At 51.0% G+C, this 18,423-nt stretch overlaps 1 protein-coding gene across 1 annotated transcript in view; it reads left to right on the top strand.

The window, feature by feature from the left end:
• The window catches only part of LOC104158390 (USP6 N-terminal-like protein), a 30,765-nt gene extending 22,300 nt beyond the window's left edge, over nucleotides 1–8,465 (top strand). Inside the window, exons 8-14 of the mRNA XM_009696019.1 lie at nucleotides 555–603; nucleotides 2,133–2,253; nucleotides 3,167–3,261; nucleotides 4,916–4,981; nucleotides 6,429–6,528; nucleotides 7,707–7,859; nucleotides 8,086–8,465. Coding sequence (XP_009694321.1) covers nucleotides 555–603; nucleotides 2,133–2,253; nucleotides 3,167–3,261; nucleotides 4,916–4,981; nucleotides 6,429–6,528; nucleotides 7,707–7,859; nucleotides 8,086–8,465 — 964 coding nt within the window. The remainder of the gene's footprint in view (nucleotides 1–554; nucleotides 604–2,132; nucleotides 2,254–3,166; nucleotides 3,262–4,915; nucleotides 4,982–6,428; nucleotides 6,529–7,706; nucleotides 7,860–8,085) is intronic.
• Nucleotides 8,466–18,423: the final 9,958 nt, after the last annotated feature.

Genomic DNA, 18,423 nt, shown 5'->3' with positions numbered 1-18,423 from the left:
GGCTGCTGATTTGCTCTTCGGAGAGGTCCACGCTGGACCATGGTCAGCCCCAGTTCTTGAGCCAAGCATCATCCCGTTGCGATGCCTCATCCCCCCAAGGTGCTAGGGTTGCCGTGGCAGGAGGGCTTGGTTTGGGATGGCTGGGATGATGAAATGGGTCCATCAGGAGCTGGGTGGGATGCGGTGGACGTGGCCTCCACAACAGATGGGCTCGGAGAGGTTTGACAAAGTGACTTTGTCACTTGGATGAGTCACGTCCAGCTGCCCCACACAGACGTACACTCTGCAAGGAAACCTGCACTGCGTATCTGTATGCTGATGGCTCCTTTAGCAAGGAGGGAAGGGAAAAAGGACCTCTTCATGAAGGAAGAGATCTCATCCCACATGCCCATCAAGGTGCTTTCTGGTTCTGTGAGCCCTGCTCCTTGCGAAAGGCATAAATACCAGTTGGCTGGGTGTTTTCAGAGCCTTCACTTGCTGTCTGTACACGTCAGTGTGCACATGAAGCTGGAGATCTCATGCTCAGGTGTTTTAACATCCTTCTTTCTCCCCAGGCAACAGGCACTCTTCCATGTCCTATCAGCATACTCTGTTTATAACACCGTAAGTAGTAAGTTGGTCCAGTTAAAGTGAATAGCATTGTGGGTTTTTTTTAAACATATATATAAATTTTAAATGTATATAAAAAAGATTTTAAAAAAGCTTTATATATATTTATATATGTGTGTACATGTATGTGTGTAAATATATATACACCCCCTGCATTTAGCCAGTGGTAATTTCAATTTTAATACTGGTTTGTGCAGACAGCTGCAAGACTCGCAAGCAGCAAAAGACTCTCTGCACAGTTGTTTCATTCCCTTGTTCATTTTGTCACCTGGGAAATGACATCTGGCAGATGTGGTTTGGGCGAGTGTCAGCAAAGAACAAGAGATTGCCCTTTGGCTTTCCAGCAAGACTAGCATCCTGGCTGAAGGTTCATCATGTTTCTGACTTCTTGTCGTACGCTGAATGGCATCCTTGTTGAAAACACTGATTTATTATGGCGAACCAGTCATTTTTAGCTGAAGGGCATGGGCAGAACAAGCCTAAATTAGCAGCTGAACCTACTGCCTTCATCTCCAGGAGGGGACAATTACCCCAGAAGGGACAGAAGATGCTCAGGGGAATAATCAAGGAAAAAAGCCAAAACGCTGCCTTCCCTCATACCAGATAAATGCTTACCAGATTTATTTATTCTTTGATTACTTCAGTGCTTATGTGACTGAAGGAATCCAAAACAGCATCAGAGCCACATGCTGTTTGTCATCCCATCCCCTGTTCCTTAAAGTAGCTGCAGGCACCTCTTATGTTGGGGTTTCTGTCCCTCACCCTCCAGACTTGAGCTGGGCTGGTGGGGGGAGGGACGTGGTGGGGAGTATTGCCTGCACGCCCCTCACATCCCGCTGGAGGACCACAAAAATGGTCAGAGGGCCGGAACACCTCTCCCATGAAGAAACGCTGAGAGCTGGGATTGTTCAGCCAGGAGAAGGCTCTGGGAGACCTTGTTGTGGCCTTTCAATAAATAAAGGGGGCTGATAAGAAATACAGAAAGAGTTTTTACAAGGACCTGGAGTGATAGGACAAGAGACAAGGGTTTTAAACTGGAAGAAGGAAGACTTAGATGAGATATTAGGAAGAAATTCTTCCTGGTGAGGATGGTGAGGCAGTGGCACAGGTTGCCCAGAGAAGCTGTGACTGCCCCCTCTGTGGAAGGGTTGAAGGGCAGGTTGGATGGGGCTTTGAGCAACCGTGTCTGGTGGAAGGTGTCCCTGCCCGTGGCAGGGGTGGTTGGAACTGGATGGTCTTTAAGGTCCCTTCCAACCAAACCAGTCTGTGAGTCAGTGACATGGTAGATGCTGTAGACATATGGGAGCTGTGAATTTGGGCATTAACGATAAAGACCTTGAAACGAGTCAGACCTTGAAAGAGGAGAGGGCAGCACAGGCAGCCTGACCTGTTTCTGCATCTTTAGAATCATACAGTCGTTTAGGTTGGAAAGGACCTTTAAGATCATCGAGTCCAACTGTAAATTAGCACCATGGTGAGGTCTGACGGCGTGGCAGCACGCGTGTCCCTCTTGGTTCTTGCAGGAGGTGAGCTACTGCCAAGGGATGAGCCAGATCGCAGCTATCCTCCTGATGTACTTGAATGAAGAGGATGCGTTTTGGGCACTGGCACAGCTGCTGACCAACCAGCGGCACGCCATGCATGGTAAGGCTGGGGTGGGATGCGGGTGGGGGCTCTTACGACGGGAGGGAAGGCTGTTTAGGTTTGTTGGTAGAGCCTTGTTTCTCCTCACATACTTATTTAAAGTGGGTAAGGCTTAATTATGTGCCAACGCAACCCAACTACAGAGCTGAACTTCACTCTTGGAGGCAGACAGGTTCATCAGGGAGAAATGTGGTTTATTGTCACCGAGCTGTAGTAATTAACCACGCTTGGTAATTAACACTTTGACAGAGGTGCTATCTTCCCTCTGGAGTGCCTTGCCCTTGGCAATCAATTAACTCAAGGTTACGAGTTTTTAAGAAGTCTCACAGAAGCATCATGTAATGCTCCATTCTTAGCGTGCCACGAGCTATGTGCCCTTGTGTTGTTATGAAGATATAATTCCACCAAACATGCAGTATTATTTTATTTCAAGCACATTAAAGATCCTTTCGTCTTACTTGTGGTTAGCAGTAATCTATGCACAGAGGATTATTTTATGAGCAGAGGGCTAAGCCTTATGGCTTGATAACTCTGGTCAGTCTTAAATGTGTGTTCTACTATATTACGAGGTGCTACCCACGGGTGTGGTGTTTGAACATCTTCAGCTTTTTCTCTCAACCTTGGTAAGCACTAAGATGCATTCAGAGAGGTCTTGGCCAAGCCAAATCTCCTCTGCGGGGCTGGGGTGAGAAGGACCAGCCTGGGGTTGGTGCTGAGGGTGCTGTTGCCCATGTAGATGGGATGAAGGGTGGGATCTGGGAAGGATGCGGAGGGAGGTAGCTGGGCACACTGTGGTCCAGCCAACTTGAACAGGCAACGCATGGGATGAGTTTCTAGAAAATCGGGCTGCCCCTGTGACTGCTCCAGAGCTTTTCTGATTATTTTTTTATTTCTCTTATCTTTTCTCATTAAGGTTTTTTCATTCCGGGGTTCCCGAAGCTGCAGAGATTTCAAGCTCACCACGAACAGATTTTAAGCAAACTGTTTCCTAAGCTGAAGAAGCACATGGTATCTCTTTGCTATCAGTCTCCCCATACTCATACCGCATTTTAATGCTAAAGCAATTAGTGTAATGTTCTGCCAAATAGATGCACAACTGCACATGTTTCTAACCGCGTAGGACTGCTTCAGCCACAAAGAGGCAAGCGTTTATTAAATGAGGTGCCTGAATCTTGCTGAAGCAAATGGTTATCATTTGCTTGCCGGTCATTGTTAATGTAGGGACTGCTAAAAATCTAAAGGCTTCCTTAGGAAAGTCAGGCAGGAAGGCTGAAGGAGCCTGCAGTAAAAGGAGCTGTTGCATGCAGCAGCCAGGCTGGGCTGTGTTCTTACACGAGCTGCAAAGCCCAAAGGGTGATACTGGACTGTCTGGAGTTTTAATTCAGTAATTATTAACCCCAAGTGCTTGCATTTAACGGCTTTGCTGTTTAAAGACAGGAGACGTGTAAGATTTGCTGTGCATTTTGTTGCTTGGGCATGTCCAATTGTTTTTCTCTCTAGCAGATGGTACAAGCCCATTTGGTGGCTGGAGGAGCATCTGCAGGACCCACTGACTGCAGCCCAATGTCTCAGCGACTATTTTGCAACACCTGCTCCCTTTTTTTTTTCACTCTTGTCCCCCCCTTGCATTTACTGTAGACAGTTGGTATTCAATGGCCAGACTCCTGAAGGTTTCTTACGCTCCCAAGGGGCTTGGTGGCCCAGCTTGAGGAAAAGCTGTTTATATTGCCATCATCTGCAACAGCTCTTGCTTCATGCTGCAAACAGAACCAGACAGGTTTTCACTTGATTATAGCCACAGGGTTGAGGGGGAAACCTGGGTGGGGAGGATGGGAATAAGTCTCTGAAAGCTGCTCCTGTCTCCCAGCTCCCAAAGGCTCCCCAGGCTTGTTGGTGCCCAGCACCAGCCAAAAGCAAAGACCAGAGCTGGCCATTAATCCCATGGGCTTCTTTCTCTTCCCACCTCTGCCGCTTTGCTGGCTTTGCAGCAGTCATCACATCGACTTTTTGTACGTGCAGGGTGCTGTGCATCCCAGCACCAGCCGTGCCACGCCATCAGCCGTGCCAGAAAAAGCAAAGCTGTGAGCAAGCGCCGGGTACCAGACAGGGATGGCAAAGTCATAGACCGGGGTGATGATGAGGTTTTTAAGAGTTTTCCTTAGCTTGTCAGGCCATTTTGCTCCTGCGGCAGCAAATTGAGGTAGTGCTCACAAAGCTGGCTTGGCTGTGCAGGTCTGGATTGACCTGTGGGATACTTGGGGTTAATAATTTTTGTGATGTTCTGAGAGGCTCACATGGGAATTGCTATGGAAACAAAAATAGGAGTGTGTGGTTTGGGTTCCTGGAAGGTTTTTTGTAAATCCTTGGAGCAGATATTAGGTCAAAAAAACTTTTCCTAGAAATCCCTCTCCAAAGTTGTGGCTGAAGCCTGGACATGTTGAGGATCAGGTTCAAGGAATATCATGGGCAAAGGGCCAAAGCAGGGCTTCCACACTGGTATTTAAAGCAGGGACTTTGCTGGGAGACAAGCCGCAGCCAGATCCTGCCCCCAGACCCCAACATTAATAAACCAACCAACTCCCCAAAAGCCCTGGTTGTTGCTTGAACCTCCAGCAGCCAACCTGATGTGAAACACTTCTCTCTTTTTGCTCTCTCTTCCTAGGACAAGGAGCAGATGACTACAGGGATTTACACGACGAAATGGTTCCTGCAGTGTTTCATTGACCGGGTGAGGATGCTCTGCAGGTTGTTTGCTGCTCTGCTGTTTGCATGCACGGTTAATCCACCTGTTTTTTTGTTTGTTTTTTTTTTTTAAAAAGTATCAGTTTGAAGAAGGTGTTAATATCTTATAAGGTGGGATATTATGCACAGTCTTATTAGGCAAAAAAAATTAATAAGGGAGAAGTTAAAAATAACGACACGTCACCGATGACAAACTAATCCCTGCTGCCTCATCGCAAGCGGTCGCTGGGAGATGGCTCAGCAGCAGCTGTATGAGCTTCAAAGCTGAGAGCAATCTTTCTCTCGCCCACTGGCACTGCTGCAAAGGTAATTAACCTCACTTTGGCTCTGGAAACAACGTCAGGAGAAGAATTGGAGGCACAAACCTCAACAAATAGCACTGCTGCCACTGCAGGCGAAGGAGCGCTGAATGCATATGAAAGCGTGAGAAAATTACGCCGATTTGTCCAGAGCTAATTTGCCAGTCCTGAGGCAAGACTACTTTATTTTTAGGGGCAATGTTGTGCTTGCATACTTGAATGCAAGATCTGGACTTGCTAATGTTTAGGACATCTGTGTGTCCCCAGTCTCAATTTTCTGCTGCCCCATTTCCCGATAAAACAGCGGGATGACCTCTTCCCCTTGAGAGGGAACTCACTGCTTTGCAGTCGATCACTAAAAGCTGGATAAAATGCAAAATCCCTTTAACTGCAGTAACATGTGGTAAAAGAACTGCAATGACCAGTCACATCAAACTCTGGAGAGTAAGCACAGCATCTTAAATTTGAACTTAAATGGCACAGTAGGACTAGTATTAATTTCTGTGTTGGTGAGATGCCTTAAATCTTTGCTGGGAGATGATGGGCTACTCCATCGTTTTGGATATTGGTTCACTCCTGTTTGTCAGATTGGATCTGGGTGCAAATAAAAACTTCTTGCAGAGATTTTTCTAAGCAAGCAGGCAGAAATAAGCCTGTGCATAAGGAAGACCACTTCTCTAGACACCAAAGTAGTGATATTTTAATACTTAGTGAAGCACCATTGGGCCTTCAGACCTATCCCATAAATAGCCCTTCATCTGTCTGGGCAATTTGGATGGATACAGCAGCGGTTTTGTGTGCTTGCAAGGCTGAAAGATGACGATCCGCCCTCCAGCATAGGGGAATCCATGTGCTAGCGTGCCTGTATGGAAAGTTTCTCCTTTTTCTGTAGTAGCAGCTGAGTTTAAAGTACTTTCCTGGCCACCCAAGGGTGTTAGCTTTAAGGCAAAACCACAGGTGATAAAATAGATTTTTGTGTTATAGATGAATCCTGGACATCCAATGCCTTGCCCTGTTCTGTGTTTTTGTGTGAGGGGCTGTAGTGATGCCACCAACCTCTCAATCATCCCATTGATCAGTGTTAACGAGCGTGGTGCTAACGAGCTGGTTTTTTTGTTTGTGTGTTTGAAACAGACCCCTTTTACCCTCACCTTGCGGCTGTGGGATATCTACATCCTGGAAGGAGAGCGGGTGCTGACGGCCATGGCTTACACCATCCTCAAACTGCACAAAAGTAAGGTCCCAGCAGAACCCAGTCTCTCATGGCAGAGGTGGCACCGTGCTGGGCCACCTTTGTGCTACGCCGGAAAGCCTTGCTGGCCACTACCAGCCCTGTGCTGGCCCCAAAAAGCACAGTCCCGTGCTGATGCTCTGGGGAGGAAATGAGATGTCGTAGGGGTTGGAAACGCTGCGCTTGACACACAGCAAACCCCACCTGCAACGCTCCCAACTGCCTTTTTCTGCATGCTGCACCCCACATCTTTTACCAACAGTTATTTAGGGGCAATACAGACCACCCCATCTGTCTGCAAAGCTCTATGTGGCAGTTCAGCTGAAAAAGCTGTAGAGTGAGAAATAAACCCATTAATATACTTCTAAAATGGCCAAAACCTGGTTTTCTTATGTAACATTAAGGCAGTGATGTTTCTACCTTGAGATCTTTGGGATTTGGAACCCCTCTGCTCCCGTAAGCCAGCAGCCTTGCTTTGTCACCCTGTTAGCGGTGCTGATAGCTGGGAACCTTTAGGCCAGTGGGATTTCTGGGACCGCGTGTCTTGGCTTCTGCAAACAGCCACCCTGCTCGTCCTTCAGTTAAATGAAGAACAGGCTAGCCAGAAATATATCTTCAAGTATCCCATTTGTTTGCAAAGACTGGGAAACTGGGAGGCAGGCAGAAGTTTTAGCTTGGCTATGAAATCATCTCTTTTCCCTGAGGAATGTGTGGTGCGGATCGGCATCCCTGCCTGAATCCTGCATCCCTGGTGGGAGTCTGCATCTCTGCCCGCATCCCTGCCTCGTGCCGTCCTTGGCTGGCAGTGGTGGTTGCCGGCAGTGGCTGTTCAGTTCGATGCTCGGGGTTTATCTCATGGAGCTTTTCCTCCTCCTAGAGGTATTGGTGAGAACTTCCAGAAATGGCCCAAAATGTGCGTCCTGGTCAGCGTAGGTCCCAGCCCCACCATTGTCCTGCCGTTGCTGAGCTACTGCCCAGAGGTGGCACAGATATGTAAATGTATGGACAAACCTGAGCAACAGCAGGAAGGTGGGAGAGAGGCAGAAGTGTTCAGGTTGTCCCACCCCGGAGTGGGAACAGCAGCAGAATCCCAGATAAAACCAAAGCAATGCAACCCATCCTCGTGCTACCTTGCAATTTGGCCGTGCCACTGCCCTTGCTCCTTTCTACTGTCCCCCCAGAGCGCTTGCTGAAGATGACGCTGGAAGATTTACGGGAATTTCTGCAGGAGAAAATCGCTGCTTCCCTGCAATACGAGGACGATGCCGTCATCGAGCAACTGCAGGTGTCGATGACCGAATTGCGCAAGATGAAATTTGACCTCCCCCCGCCAGGTGGGTAGAGGGGAAGGCGAGCGGCCCAACGGGATCGTCTGGTGGTCCCTGTGTCCCGTGGGGACCAGAGCATACTTCTGGTGTGGCTGGGAGCTGGGGCAGCCCAGAAGGGCAGACACCTGCTGGGTGCAGCATCTGTCTTCCCCGCAGTCGCGGCATGCCGGATGGAAAAATGAACTTGATGCACAGTTTGGGTTTTATTTTGTTTTCTCTGCTTCCAATGCAGCAAAGCCTGAGGAGTTCCCACGGAAACCCTTGGGCCTGGAGCTCTCCCTCAACCCGGTAGCCATGAAGGGCAACATGGTGGCCAACGGCCAGAATGGTCGGGTGGGTGAGCATCCCCCGAACAGGGACCCTCATCCCCACAAAGGTCCTGGGATGCCAGGAGGAACGATGGCAGCAGAGGCAAGGACTCCCACCCTTCAGGGCAGTGAAGCAGCTGAAGCGACGGACACCCACCCGCATCCTCCTGGCGAGGGGCTGCCGGGAGAGGAGGGGCGGGGGGGAACCACCGGGTTCTCTTCTAAAGGCAAGCGAGACACAGGCCCATCATCACCTCCTGCCTGCAGCCCTGCCTCTGGAGCAGCCTCTTCCCACTCCCGATGATGCCATGGTGGACCACGAGTCGGTCTCCCTCCCCACCCCAGCTGAGCACGGCTCCTCGGACTCCTCTCTCCAAAACATGTCGAGTCCTCCCACCTCGAGCACCACTGAGCTTTCTGCTACGGACCACACTGTACGGCAGCCAAATCCTGCTGCCCTGCCAGCAGGAGAACAAGCATCTTCCCTCTGCAAAGAGACAAAAGCCCTCCATGCACCTCATCATCCTCTCCCAGGCAGCTGGCAGCAGCTCTCCGGCATATCGCAGCATGACAGCTGCCTCGAGAGCGCCTGCAGTGAGGAGATGACCGAGAAGCACCGCAGAGCGGTGCTGCTGGACAAAATGGACTTGAAGCGCTTGGCATCCAAAGCTGCATCCATGGGGGAGCTCACCAGCCTACAGCAAAACGGGCCAGGGAGCACCATCGGCACCGTGCGCTGGCCGGAGGACTCAGGTGTGCTGCCGGTGCACGGGCTGGCAGGCGGCAGCGTGCCCATCTTAGCTGGCAGCGAGTCAGAGGCAGCGGGGCTGGGTGAGGGATGCCCCTTCCAGCGGGCACCGTGCCCCCCTGCGGCGGGGGGGGACAGCCCCTACACCGTTATCAAAACCACCACTCCCCTCCACCTGGCTTGTGCGACGGAGCAGGACTTCTTGAGCAGAAAGCAGGTGGCATTGCCTTTGCCAGAGACTGGGTGTCCCCTGCCTGCCATCTCCATGCCACCACCTCTTGCGCTGGACTCGGAGGAGGTAGATGCCAAAAAAAGTCTCCAGAAACCATTAAATGCACTGAAAAGCCCACGACCCCCCCTGAGCCCCAAACCAAAATTCCCACCGCAGGTTGCCAAATCCCACTCGGAGAACAGTTTCCTTTCAGGCTCTCCTCCCCTGGAAAAGCTGCCCAAATCGGTGACGTTTTAGAGGGGACGGAGGGAGGCGAGGGAGAAGTGGGTGCTGGAGCAGCATCCTCACTCCATTTTCGGGACCCCCCTCTCCTTTCAGCAGGGCTGTGTCGGGGTGAGAGCACAGCAGCCATCGCCTGTTGAGCTGTGCTTTGGTACGAGCGCCCGGCGAGGAGATGGAGCGGTGGCTGCCGGCATTAGGAGTCACCAGCAAATTGGGTTTGCATCTTTCCTGTGGACAAATTGGAAAGTGCTTTCATTTTTTTTGTCCGCCTCATCACGTGGAGGGGAGAGGCAAGGCTGGTGAGGGTGTTGGTGTGTTTTCTTCACGGCATGGGTACCCATGGCCGTGGAAGTGGGCACAAGGCATAGGAGTCCAAAATGCTTTCTTTAAAATGCCCGCTCAGTGCAGCCAACAACGTTGCTTTCAAAGGCCTTTGTAGCAATAGATTTTTCTTTCTTTTCCCAGACCCGCGGTTGTAGGAGCAGTGTTTTTAGGCAGGGCTGTTACTCTATGCAATTCGACAAAGCGATGCCTGGCTCCTGCCACGGTGGTGGATGGTGTTTGGGAGGGGAGGTTTAACAGCGGGTGAATCCCTTGGAGAGGGTCTCCTTGGTGTGACCCCGGTGGAGGAGCACCAGCATTGTTCCTTCCCAAGTTCTCAAGGCGATACAGACAGTGATGAAGGTTGAGCCTGGTCTCTTGGGTTGAGCGGTTTTTTCTGCTGCCTTGCAGGTCCAGGGCAGTGAGCGGGCTTGCTGCCTTTCCCTTGGCTGAATGGGAAAAGGAGCTGTTGCCTTGGGAAACCTCCTGCCTTCACTAGCAAGGTGCTGGAGGTGTGATGGTGTCTAATCATGGTGCCCAAGCTGAAGCCTGCTTTTATCTTCAGCAAATTGTCAGGGGAGCACATTGCCCAGAACCTGAGCTCAGCCCTTCTGGTTTAGCTCCCCCAGAAACCAACAACCAAGGAGGGAAATCTGGGCATGGACGTTTGGAAGATGATGCTGTAGAGCATCGGCGTCAGCACAGCCCACTTGCTGAGGCGATAACACGATGGGTGCCCACATGCCCTTCATGCACCCAGTCCGTCTCCTCCCCATCCCCGGGGGTCAAACCGTTGGCTGCAGGTGTGCAGGGACCCGGGGAGAGCTCATCCCACTGAAAGAACTGGGCCAAACTCCTGTTCCCAGTATCCATTTCACCTCTACAGCTGAAAGGGCTTTATCAGGAAGGAAAAGTCAATGGAAATAGCAAGAAATAACCTAGTCCAGCTGTGCTGTATTTGGCTCTGCTGTCCAGAAGGGATGGCTGCAGATACCACCTCAGGTAGGACTGCAGGTGGGATTCCCATCCCTTCAATGGAGAAAGTTCTAAGGAGCCTTTGAAAACTTTTATTATTTTTTTTTAATCTCACAGGCTTCTTCAGTAACATAACCTGATCTGAAGCCTGCCTGGAAGCCCAGCAGAAAAACTTCCACTAAATTGCTTTGAGGGGTTTTGTTTTGGTTTTCTCTTGTGTGCATGTGTTGGTTTTATGTTAGCAGAAGGGAGCACCCCCTCTTTCGATGTAGCCAGCCAGACCACAGCATCCTCAGCTTCTGTTGTAAGCCCTGCTCTGACGACAACCCCATTTTCTGCCGAGTCTCCGACCTTGCCCATCCTCTCTCTCCTCTGCAAAGCAGGGATAACCCTATTAGCTACCTCACAGGGGTGTTGTGAGGAGTCAAAAGTCGCTTTTTGAGGAGAAATCCTGTATGAATGTTCAGTATTTGTGTTTTGAGACACCACGAGTCCTTTCTAGGACAATGGTGCTGAAATTGGTTTTAATTTAGAGTACATTTTGTCAGTTAAACCTATTTGTGTGTTAAAATACCTGGGCAGTATTTCAGGACAGGTAGCGATTGCCTTCCGCTAGAAGCCCACTGGCCACTGGAGCTCACTGGGAAGCATCTGAGGGCTGGTGGTCACCTCTTGCCTTGGTTTCTGTAGCTTGTGGGGAGGTCTGTCCCCTCTCCTTGAAGCACACATAGGACTCCTGCTAATGTGTCTGAGCGTTTGGCTTACATGTGGAAGAGCTGAGATCTCTTTCCGCTCATTTTGACCTTTTTCCCCTCATTTTGGGCACACAGCCTTTGCACATCACGTTGCATGTGCGCCCGGGCTCCTCACCCAGCGTGTGGCTGGGATGTTTTGCAGTATTCACATTTAAAAAGGTGGTTTGCTCTAATTTTTGGAGAGCTGTCAGCTGCACAGTACCCATTGCATGGCATTTGGTGCATGGTGTTCAACAAGAATTTGGGGAGGAGATTCCTCCCCTCCAAGCCCTAATGGTCCTCGGGCATCTGCAAGCCTGGAGAAAGCCACCAGCTGGTTTCAGTGACTTTTGGACCAGGCAGACACAGGTTCCCCATTCCTACCAGTGTGTTTCTTGCTTGGGAAGGGCTCCAGGCTCCTCCCTGTGCCACCTAAGAAGCTTTTCTCCAACCTCCAGCCATGGAAAGCTGGCAGATTTGGGAAGAGTTCCTGGAGGCAAAGTAGCCCTAGGTGGCTGGGAGCCACCAACGTGCATGGCTTTCCTTGGAGGGATGTTGTCACTTCAGCACACCAAAGCATCCTTGACTCGGAGATGACTGAGCCTCCTCTCCTTCTCCACCTCTTGCTGCAGATGATGGTGCAGCCGTGGCAGGATATGGCCCAGCTTCAGCTCTTTTGCTGGGGATAGGAAGGGAAGAAGAGCAAGGGGTGGTAGGACAAAGAACTGGCCCAAGCCACTTGCACCCTTGACCCAGCCTCCTACAGCGGCCTCGGCCCCTTGGCAAAAGCCACTTTTACCACGAGCAAACTCAGGAAAGCAGCTTCCCTCGTCCTCGTAGTCCTGGGACGACTCTCACCTCGCTGCGCTCCAGGTAGTTTTAAAGACCAATGTTGTGGGTTTGGGGTTTGGGTTTTGGGGTTTGTTTTTGTTTGGGTGTGTTTTTTTTTATTGGTTGGTAATTGAGCACTTTGAGTGGCTGCGGTGCTGGCGGGCAGCAGGAGCCATGGGACTGGTGCTGGGGACCAGCTCCAGCGTGGCATGGTGGTTGAGGTCAGGGTCTCTCGGCCGTGCACTTTGAGAGCCCGGCTGCCATCTGCTTTTCTTTTTAATTGCAATTCTTGTTTACAGCGTGGAACGCTTCCTCCGTGACTCTTTGTAATGTATTATAATTATTACTTTAAAAAAACATTTTTATGTCTGTGCTTTTTTTTTTTTGTGGGAGTTTTTTTGTAAAGAAGTTTTGGGGGGGGAAAAAAAATTATTCCTTTTTTATGCTGATCCAAACAGACTGTTCCAGAGTATTTGATGCTGTGTTTTACATGGTTGTAATGATAATCGTTAAAGTTGTTTAGCATAAAATCAGACTCCCTGAGGTTTCTTACGGCGACAGATGCTGCAGGAAGACCAGTTGCCTTCTCCTGATGGCTTTTAGCTTGGTTCACCAGGTGTGTTTGAACTGCAGCGCGTCCAACCCGCTCCATCTCTGCCTTCCTCCCTGCTTTTCTACTGTGGTTAAATCCAGGCGGCCCCAGCAGCAGTGGAAAGAAAACTGCTCCTTTCTATGTCCCACCATCCCCTCCTGCCATGCATCCCTTCTGACAGGCGGCCCCCCCTCCTTTTTCTTTTTTGGCCAAGATTTTGGGGGTTGGAGTTAGTTTTCCTGCCCGTGGGCAGCACTGGGAGGGTTGGATGGGCTGGGGAGGGGGTGGATACAGCTCCTTGCATGGTGGTTGGGTGGGTGCGACTCACCATGATGCTACATGAGTCAGGACTGAGTCATGCTTACACTCGTCCCTGGGAGCATTAAGGTGGTGCTGCTCACAGCTAAAAATGGTTTTTAAGAAGCTATGTGTGAACAGCACCTCTGACAGCCCAAATTTTGCAGCCAGTGCTTCCTGCGCTTGGATGCCCATGGTACTTGTTGGCTTTGGGGTGTTAAATTTGGGCGGTATTCTGGCTTCCCCCTAAGAGAAAGCTGCCCTTTGGTACTTAGCATCACGGTTATGGTAATTGCAGGGTCATCTGTCTCAACCAGAGCAGCACAGAGGGCACAAAGACTGACAGCAAAACCGAGGGGCCAGGATTAGCAGTGCAGGAAAAGTGGCATCGCCCTGTGTCACCCAGTGGGCTGGTATTGCTAAAAGAGGTCGAACAGGACCAAACAAACAAAAAAAAAACCCAACAAACAACTCCTACTTTGTTCTCCAGTGTCCTTAAGTTAGCTCATTTATATTAACTGGTTAAAACTTGGTCTGTAACCCTGTGGAGAAAAAAAAAGCCAACACCAGTAAGCACCAGCGTGGAGCTGCAGCGCAGTGAGGATGCAGCTCTTGGCACATCTCCCCTATCATTTCATGCTGGGTGCCAGCCCAGGCATGCTCCACCGTGAGTACGGGTGGGACATCCATGGGCTGGAGCAAAGCAAACCTCATCTCTCCTGTGTTTCCAGGTGCCTGCAAGCAGCTGAGTTGCACAAACTGCTTTGGGTCACCTCCCCGCCAACAGCCTCAGTGAAACTTGCCTTTCAAGTGGCGTGGAGGAAACAGCCGGTTGGGACCAGGTTTGAAGAGCTGCGGTGGTTTATTTATGTGATAGGGTTTAGGATATGGCATTTATCTGACTGCTGGGACAGCTTCAGCTCCATGCTGCTGAGCAGGGAGCAGAAGTGTCCCAGAAGGGCAAGGTTTTCCCCAGGAATGGTGAATCATGCTGGGTTTGAGAGATGTGGCAGGCAGAGACCGGTTCTTCACTGAAACAGCCTCAGTTCACTCAGTCATTGAAGGAAAAAAAGAAAAAAAAAAAAAAAAGGATTAAGACATTGCTTACTGGCAGCCTTGGTCCCCACAGCCCACGCCTGTGGTCCCAGGTGCTCCCACCCTGCCCCTGCGGGGCCCGGGGACAGACAAGGCTCTGCCACATCCCCTGACAGCATCCTTCTGGCTAACGAAGGAGCCACAGTGGTACCCAGCCTTGAGTGGGTGCTGACCAGGTGTCCCAGGTAGAGTTTTGGGGCTCAGCTCATGGAGGATGTGCCAAGCACCCACTGTAGAGAGTCCTTCCCCCGGGGGGGGGGCCCTCCTGGGACCTGGCCACTAGGACCTCCAGCCCTTACCAGAGAAGTGAGAGACCTTGGGGTGGACAAAAGCCAAGCCTTGTGGTCCAGCCTAGCCTAAATGGCTAGCCTTCAGCTGATGCCAGGAGCAGCAGGTCACCGGCACAGCACGCTCTCCTGCTGCAGGAAGGTCCTAGGAGGGGAGGTGCTGGTGTCCCCAAGGGGACAGGAGTGCAGACAGCCCCAGCACCAGTCCAGCAGCACCCAGTACCCCCTCCTATGCCCCCCAGAGCCTGGGTGAACTTCCCAGGGGACCAAGAGCAGGACAGCTCTGTAGTCCCAACCCCAAGCTTACCAATACCCATTTGCTGTACAGCACTGGGACCGGCAGCAAATGAACTCTGTAGAAGGTACCAATGGCCTCGTCAGCCAGGGACCAGCCCTCCTCTTGCCTCTCCTGCCATGCTTGGCATTTGCCAGCATTCCCATTAAATCCCCTCTTTCCCATGCTCTCATCACGGCTTTCAGACAACTCTTAACATGCTGATCCTTGCCCAAAACCACTCCAACACAGTCCCACAAGCTCCATTCAGCTCTGGTGCCCTGGCAACCCTCTACGGTTCCCATCCTTCCCAGCTCAACAGCCAAACCAGCAGCACCAGGAGCTGGGACAGGTGGGTGGCCATGTCTTGCCCCTGTCACTCGCTGGCTCTCTGCGCTCCTCATCCTCCCTGCCCACCACCCAGGACTGCCAAGAGCTCCGTAACCCTGCTGCGTGCCTCCGCAGTACCTCAGTGACTCAGCACTGCATAACTGATGCTAAGTGGAGCCTGGAGCAGAGCCAAGCCTAGGGAGGGAGCAAGGCTTTGGGCTGATTTAAGCTCTAGGCCCAGGATGCAGCAGCAGGTCTGGGAAGAGAGATGGGTGGGCTGTGTCTGAGAGCTTTGTGCCCCAGCTTGTTTGGCAGAGGCAGTGCTGGAGTTTGGCTAAGCCTGGGAGTGTTCCTCCTCTTTGGGCAGGCTTGAAGGTCTTCCTCTGGGAGTCTTCCTCCTCTTCTACCTGCTGTGATGCTCACGTGCTGCAAAGCAGTGGCTAAGAGGCTGCAGCCCGCCCAGCCCCAGCAGCCTTGGCTGGGACCAGTACTTTGGCTCTGCTAAACCACAGACCCTGTGCTCAACCCACAGAGAGCGAGCAAGGCTCACCTGCTCTAGAGAAAATGAAGCCATGCATGGGGCCAGCCTCATCTGCCTGTCCCAGTTCCTACCAGTTGCTGATGGCCAGGATGTTTGCTGTCACACCATCCTTGGAGCAATGCCACCTGCTTCTACAGCACATCGTCAGGTATAAACCAGCACATGGAGAAAATAACAGCCTGGCAGCTGAAAGAGGCAGGTCTCACCCCTTCCCAAAACATCTCCCAAATCCTACAACCTCAGCAGTCGAGGAAGCCCGCAGGGCGTACACCACCATCTTCCTGGTAGCAAGGCAATATCAGACTCGCACAATGGGACATGGGCACCATGACAGCACAGGAGATCAGCACACCAGAGCTGAAACAACCTGGTCAACACCTCAGTAGGAGACACAGCAGCTGGTCCCACCCCACCAGCATCCCTACTCGCTGGCAGCAGTCACAGACAAACCCAAGATGAGGATGGAGATGGCTTTGAAGGCACAAAGTCCAAGGGACTGGAGTCACTAAAGCCTGGCTTATTTAGCCCTATTCTTCCACAGAGTAAAACAGGCTTTTCCTAAGACACAGAGAAAGCTTAACTGTAAGAAACATCCATCCTTGCTCCAAAACTGGTATGGAGTCCCTAGAGGTACCTGCGGATAGACAGGGTGCGATACCACAAGCCCCCACTTGCACCCACCCCATTAAGAGCCTGAGCCACTCTTGGTGCTGGCGCAGCCCCACACCAGAGCCCTGTTTGTGGGGTATCTGAGCCCGCAGTTCACTCAGGCAGGCAGCTGCTTGGGGAAGGTGGTTCTTGGGTGGCTTTGCTTGCCTTGATGGCTCTTGGTGGAGCCATACAGAAGTACTGCTCAGGCTGGAAAGGTCTGCAGCAGTGGACCAGACTGTAGTCCAGAAGGGAAACCTGGTCTGCTCCTCCTTACCCAACCACACTGCAAGTGAGGAGGATAAGGCCAGCATTTAGGCAGGGCTGCTCTGTAAAACTCAGCCTTTCATTCAGCTACCCTACGTCACCTCTCCGGTCTCTCTCCAGCAATGAGTCATTGCTGCCAGCTCCTGCAAACTCAACTCGGATGCTTGCCAAAGCCTTCAGCAAGCACCATGCACTCATCTGGTTTGAAGTCACCATCTCTGCTAGTTTAGGAAAATGGTTCTGTGAAAGCCCTCGCAGCCCAAAAGGCGTGAGATCTGTTCCAGCACTGAATCAGCATCTTTAAGGACTCGTACACAATGATGTTGTCAGTTGACTCAGCTGTGATGTCTCTGGAGCCCCAACCCCTCTGTAATAGGGTGTGGGGCACTTAAATGATGTGGGAGAGAAAAGCTTATACATCAGTCCTGAGACATCTGGATCTTCCCAGACCAGACCTCCTCAGCTATTCCATCATTTAAGTACACATTCAAAGGTGGCACTCGTCCATCACGGGAGATGCAGCCTCAACAGCTCATCAGTACGATGCTGCCTGAAGCCTTCTCAGAGGTGGTGTTCACACTTGCTTGAGATCCATGGCACAGCACCAAGTTTAGTCCAGCCTTGCCGTGACCAGCTGAAGCGATCACAGCTACCAAAGATGAGCTGATGTGCCCAAATATAGCAAAAAAGCTTCCCGCTATGGACTTCTGCAGCTTCCAGCTATGCAACTAGAGCAGCTCTTCAGAATAACTGCACGTTCTGCTCACCTAAGCTTGTCCCACCGAAGCAGAACCAAGATGGGCAACAAACTCCTTGTCATAAGGACAATTACAGTATCTGAAAACCACACCTTCCACTTCAGGTACTTGTAGAACAAGTGTGCCTTAAATAACTATGGGGAAAATCAACTGAATCGACTCCAAACCCAGCAATTCCTTCTCCAGACCTACATTCACTCTAATGAAACTGTAACCCTGATATCACTTTCAGACTCAAGAAGTTCAGCTAACAGATAACACATTGTGATCTCACATACTGACCTCCTGCCTGTCATGACCTGCAAGTTCCTATCGCGTACCCAAATTACCAGCACCAAGTCAGCAAGCGAAACCGCCAAGTCCAAAGTAACAGCTCCACCTGAGAGAAGTGATACCATCTGGTGTTGCCTACCCCAAAGATCAGATCAGAGCTGATGTTTCTTACTGCACATTGAAGATCTGTCGTGATTCTCCTGAGCCAACCTCCTGGAACAAAGATGCAGTACTACATTAATACATGATTTCAGGAGAAAAGCTGCGGTGTCAAGCTTTTAGCACCTCCTTTTGCTCCCAACATACCTCCAACTTTCAGCAAGGACTTGCACATTGACCTGAGTCAGGGTTCCTTACGATCTAAGCTAATCGATGGTGCTTCCAGCTCCTGAGATGGCCATGTTAGCAACCAGCACCATTTGACAAAAGGTCCTGGCTGCCTCACTTCTGCTGGGTGCGATCCACAAAAGGAATGAGACCGGTCTGCAACCTGCCAGACTCGGACCACCACCTATCAGGCAGATCCTCCCAAGATGCTTGCAGTCTCCAGTTCCTTCCTACGTGAAGTGCTGTCCTACCACCTCCACCAAGATGACGGTGTACCGTGGCTCCTGAAGAACTTTTACGTCCATTTGCAGAACCCAAGTGACTCCTAGCACATCTATGTCTGCTTTAGCCATATATAAAACAGGACTATAACCAGCCACGCCAGAAAAGGTAGTCAGTACCTAGAACCATTTGGAGTGTACAACAGATCAAAGCTGTGAAGTTTCAATTAGACTCTTCCACCAGGAAGGAAAGCCTGTCTGGTGCCTGATGGTGTGCTGCTAAACACAC

This window comes from Cariama cristata, unplaced genomic scaffold (genome assembly GCF_000690535.1).
Source record: "Cariama cristata isolate BGI_N322 unplaced genomic scaffold, ASM69053v1 scaffold12642, whole genome shotgun sequence".
In the NCBI taxonomy this organism is placed as follows: Eukaryota; Metazoa; Chordata; class Aves; order Cariamiformes; family Cariamidae; genus Cariama; species Cariama cristata.
The sequence above is the reverse complement of the archived record's forward strand: the minus strand, read 5'-3'. Positions and strand labels throughout refer to the sequence as shown.